General features: G+C 28.5%; 1 protein-coding gene across 1 annotated transcript; it reads right to left on the bottom strand.

The window, feature by feature from the left end:
- LOC110263387 lies at positions 583-2,614 on the bottom strand. Its single transcript, XM_021104582.1, has 2 exons — positions 2,249-2,614; positions 583-949 (listed from the first exon to the last, which is right to left on the bottom strand). The coding sequence occupies exons 1-2, from the start codon at positions 2,408-2,410 to the stop codon at positions 788-790; spliced, it is 324 nt and encodes a 107-aa protein (XP_020960241.1). The 5' UTR covers positions 2,411-2,614; the 3' UTR covers positions 583-787.

Genomic DNA, 3,688 nt, shown 5'->3' with positions numbered 1-3,688 from the left:
GTTTATTCAATTTTTGGTACTTCATAATTAATTTAAATATGGTTTAATTACTCTGCAGGTCCCTATAGTTTCACCGAATTTTTAATTAAGTCCTTATACTTTTTTTCTTTTCAATTAGGTCCTTATACATTATTTTTTTTAATTTAGTCCTTGTTAACGTTAAACGTTAAAAAAATGTTAGTGAATTGTGAAATTACTTGTATACCCCTAAGGACCTAATTGAAAAGAAAAAAAAAGTACAAGGACCTAATTGAAAATTCAAAGAAATTATAAATATTCAATGAAAGATATTCCTATAATCCCTATTTAATGATTCTACGACATAAAAAATATTCCTATAATCCCTTTTATTTTATCACTATCATTTTTTTTCTTATTTATATACAAATTGTACCAAAAATACCTTCTCTTTATTTTTTAACTTTCAAAATACCTTATCTTAAGAATATACAAAAAAAAAGGTAATAGATAAAATGAAACAGAAATAATAGTAATAAGTATAATATAAAATTCAATTTCCATCACTCAAGTATTTATTATGACCAACATAATGAAAGAACTTGCATATGGTATATGGTAACAAGAATCATTGATAGAATAATAACAAATCGTTTACAAAAATTGAGTTCTATATAGTTATTCAAACAAGAGAACTAATTTGGATGACAAAAACTCAAAAGCAAGTATATTGAACAAGCGAACCAATTTGGATGACAAAAACTCAAAAGCAAGTATATTGAAGAAATGAATTTTCCTTATGGTAACAAGAACCATCAGAAAAAAATTCTTAAAGGCTGTTTGCTCTAGCATAAACAGATATTCCATCTCCCTTGGATATGATCTTTGCCACTGCAACTAATGCCAAGTGACGCATAGGCCGTCGAGCACCAAAAGTGAGCAGGGAATACAATGCATCCTCACACCGTCTTTGCCACAACAAAATATTTTCCTAGAAGATATGATAAATTGTAACATGAGAAAACACACTAAGATTTTTAATGAAAATCCAAATCAACAACAACAAATAATATCAAATAAATAGCACTAAACCTTAATTAAAAGTCAATTCTCAGAAGGTATATTTTTCATTCCAATTTTAAGAGTGGCTGGTCCATTGAATGGACAGAAAATCCACATTGCAATGTCTGTGAAAATTCTACCAAGTGTCGACTTCACATGAACATAAAGACTTGCACTTTGCAAGTCTTCACGTTTGAGAAAGTCTTTTCTAGGAACAAAATCTTTGTACAAAATCCCTGATTCATTCAATCTGCAACAACTTAGTTTCAGCTTGTATATACAAAATGATCTAGATGCACACAACTAACGATGTTCACAGCAAACTAATTTATATGTCAATTCACCAATTAACAAAATTTCTGTATATAAATATTTATATTATAAATCTTAAACCATTATATAAAAAAAATTTAAAAATCAATTCAAAAAATGGGAGACCTCTGAACATGGGGATTGCATCAAACATAATAGGGGATTGTATCAAAATAGCACTGAAAGCCTCTTGGTTGAACTTTAAAATGGGGATTGCATCAAGCATAATAGGTTCGGGTTCAGGGTCATTAGCACGATGTTCTGGCTATTATAAACAATAAAAAATTTAAATTTAAATCACCAACAGATAAATAAGTAAAATAAACAAAACCACAACTTAGGTATAAACTAAACTACTAATTAGGCAAAAAATAATATCATCAACTTGAATTATATGATATATGCAAAACCACAACTTAGGTATAAACTAAACTACTAATTAGGCAAAAAATAATATCATCAACTTGAATTATATGATATATGCAGATTCATGAACTCGAAGTATATGATATATGAAATACTTCTCAACCACATACTCATCTTACAAAAGAATCAAATGAAAGGGCAGGATATACATTGTTCAATACCTATATACCAATTCTACATCTGATTGAAATTTATAGCCAAGTCACAGATTTATTCTAGAAAAAGGATGCAGCATTTGCATCATTTGATATAGAAGCTTACAAAAGAGCCAAAATTATAGCTGTCTTCATTCCTTATATGCCTCAAGGAGGATTGGATCAGAACAACAATCTAAGAACCATGACCAAATAATACATAGTATAGAACTAATTTTCAAAAAATTGAACAGAATATTAAAAACTCAAACTCATGTTCACAAATCACAACCCAGAAAAAAGCTTAATAAATCAGCTCAGAAAAGGAGGGAGATTTGAAGAGGTGAAATTTTTACCTGTTCTATGTCAATCCTGGATTCAATCTTATACATCATGCGAGATTCAACACTCCCTCTTATCCTCCTACAATTGATTCTCGTGCACATAAACACAATGAAAGTGGCACTCATCCCAAACCCAATGACCGTGGTAACCAAATTGGTACCTGAACCCATCATCTCCAATCACCAATTTTTTCTTTTTTTCAAATTTTAACACAACAACAACAACAAGAAGAAGAAGGAGAAGAAGAAGCGCACGCCGAGTGGCAGATAGGGCTTCGACGGCGAGGTGAGGCGAGGCACGCCGAGTGGCGGACAGGACCGACGGAGGAAAAATGCATTGCACACTATTCTCAGAGAGCAAATTAGGAGCTGGTTAGGGTTTTCTTTTTCTTTTGGGACAAAATGTCAAGAGTATTTTGGGTATTTTAAAAAAATAGAGACATGCCCAATTAGCATATTTAATTGAAACAGGAGAATATTTATTTTTTAAATAGAATATTCTATTATCTTAAACGATATTCTCACAGTTGGGACTTAATTGAAAAACAAAATTAATGTATAAGGACCTAATTAAAAAGAAAAAAAGTATAGGGACTTAATTGAAAATTCGATGAAACTATAAGGACCTGCAGAGTAATTAAACCTTTAAATATTTCATATTAGATGTTATTAGAATGATCAATTCTCAATTTAAATAAAATTTATTTTCTTCTTAGAAATCGACTCGAAAGAGTATTATTTATCTTTTTTTATATTAGTTTTAATTTTTTTTCGTAACAACTGCATTAATTGAAAGAACTTTCTCAACTATATATATATATATATATATATATAAGAGTAATACTACACAATTTTTATGTACACATAATATTTTTACTATAAAAATTATTATATTATATATATTTTATTCCTACTATTAAAATTTTTTAGATCCGTCATTATTTTTATGGTAATATCATTTCAAAAGGGTTTTTGTTTGATCTTTTCATCCAAAGATAAGTATAACAGTAAAGCAATAAGTTTTTAAAGATTTCGATCTCAAACTAATTAATTAGCCTTGGAAAAAAAGTACCAATTAAGTTCTTCACGATAGCTAGTTTTCGAACTAGGAATTTTGCTAATCCTAACAAAACAGTTGAAGTTTCACTCAAAATTTTGTTATTTCTATGATGATTTTCCTTAAATTAACACATCACCATAATTAACAATATACATAAGTACCACAATTAAATTTTACATGATAAATTAAAAAAAAAAACATAATGTGTCTATCGTTTATTATCATAAAATGTTTAATTTTTTTTTTGAAAATTAATTTATCTAAAATCAAAATTTTTAAAGATCTAATTATTAATTACTTTAAATACGAAAATGAATGCAACTGAAAATCCGAAGGAAAGGAAAGATTGAGAGTAGAAAAAGTGAAAGGATAAGGATTAGAGAGAAGTTATA

This window comes from Arachis ipaensis, chromosome B06 (genome assembly GCF_000816755.2).
Source record: "Arachis ipaensis cultivar K30076 chromosome B06, Araip1.1, whole genome shotgun sequence".
Taxonomy (NCBI): Eukaryota; Viridiplantae; Streptophyta; class Magnoliopsida; order Fabales; family Fabaceae; genus Arachis; species Arachis ipaensis.
The sequence above is the reverse complement of the archived record's forward strand: the minus strand, read 5'-3'. Positions and strand labels throughout refer to the sequence as shown.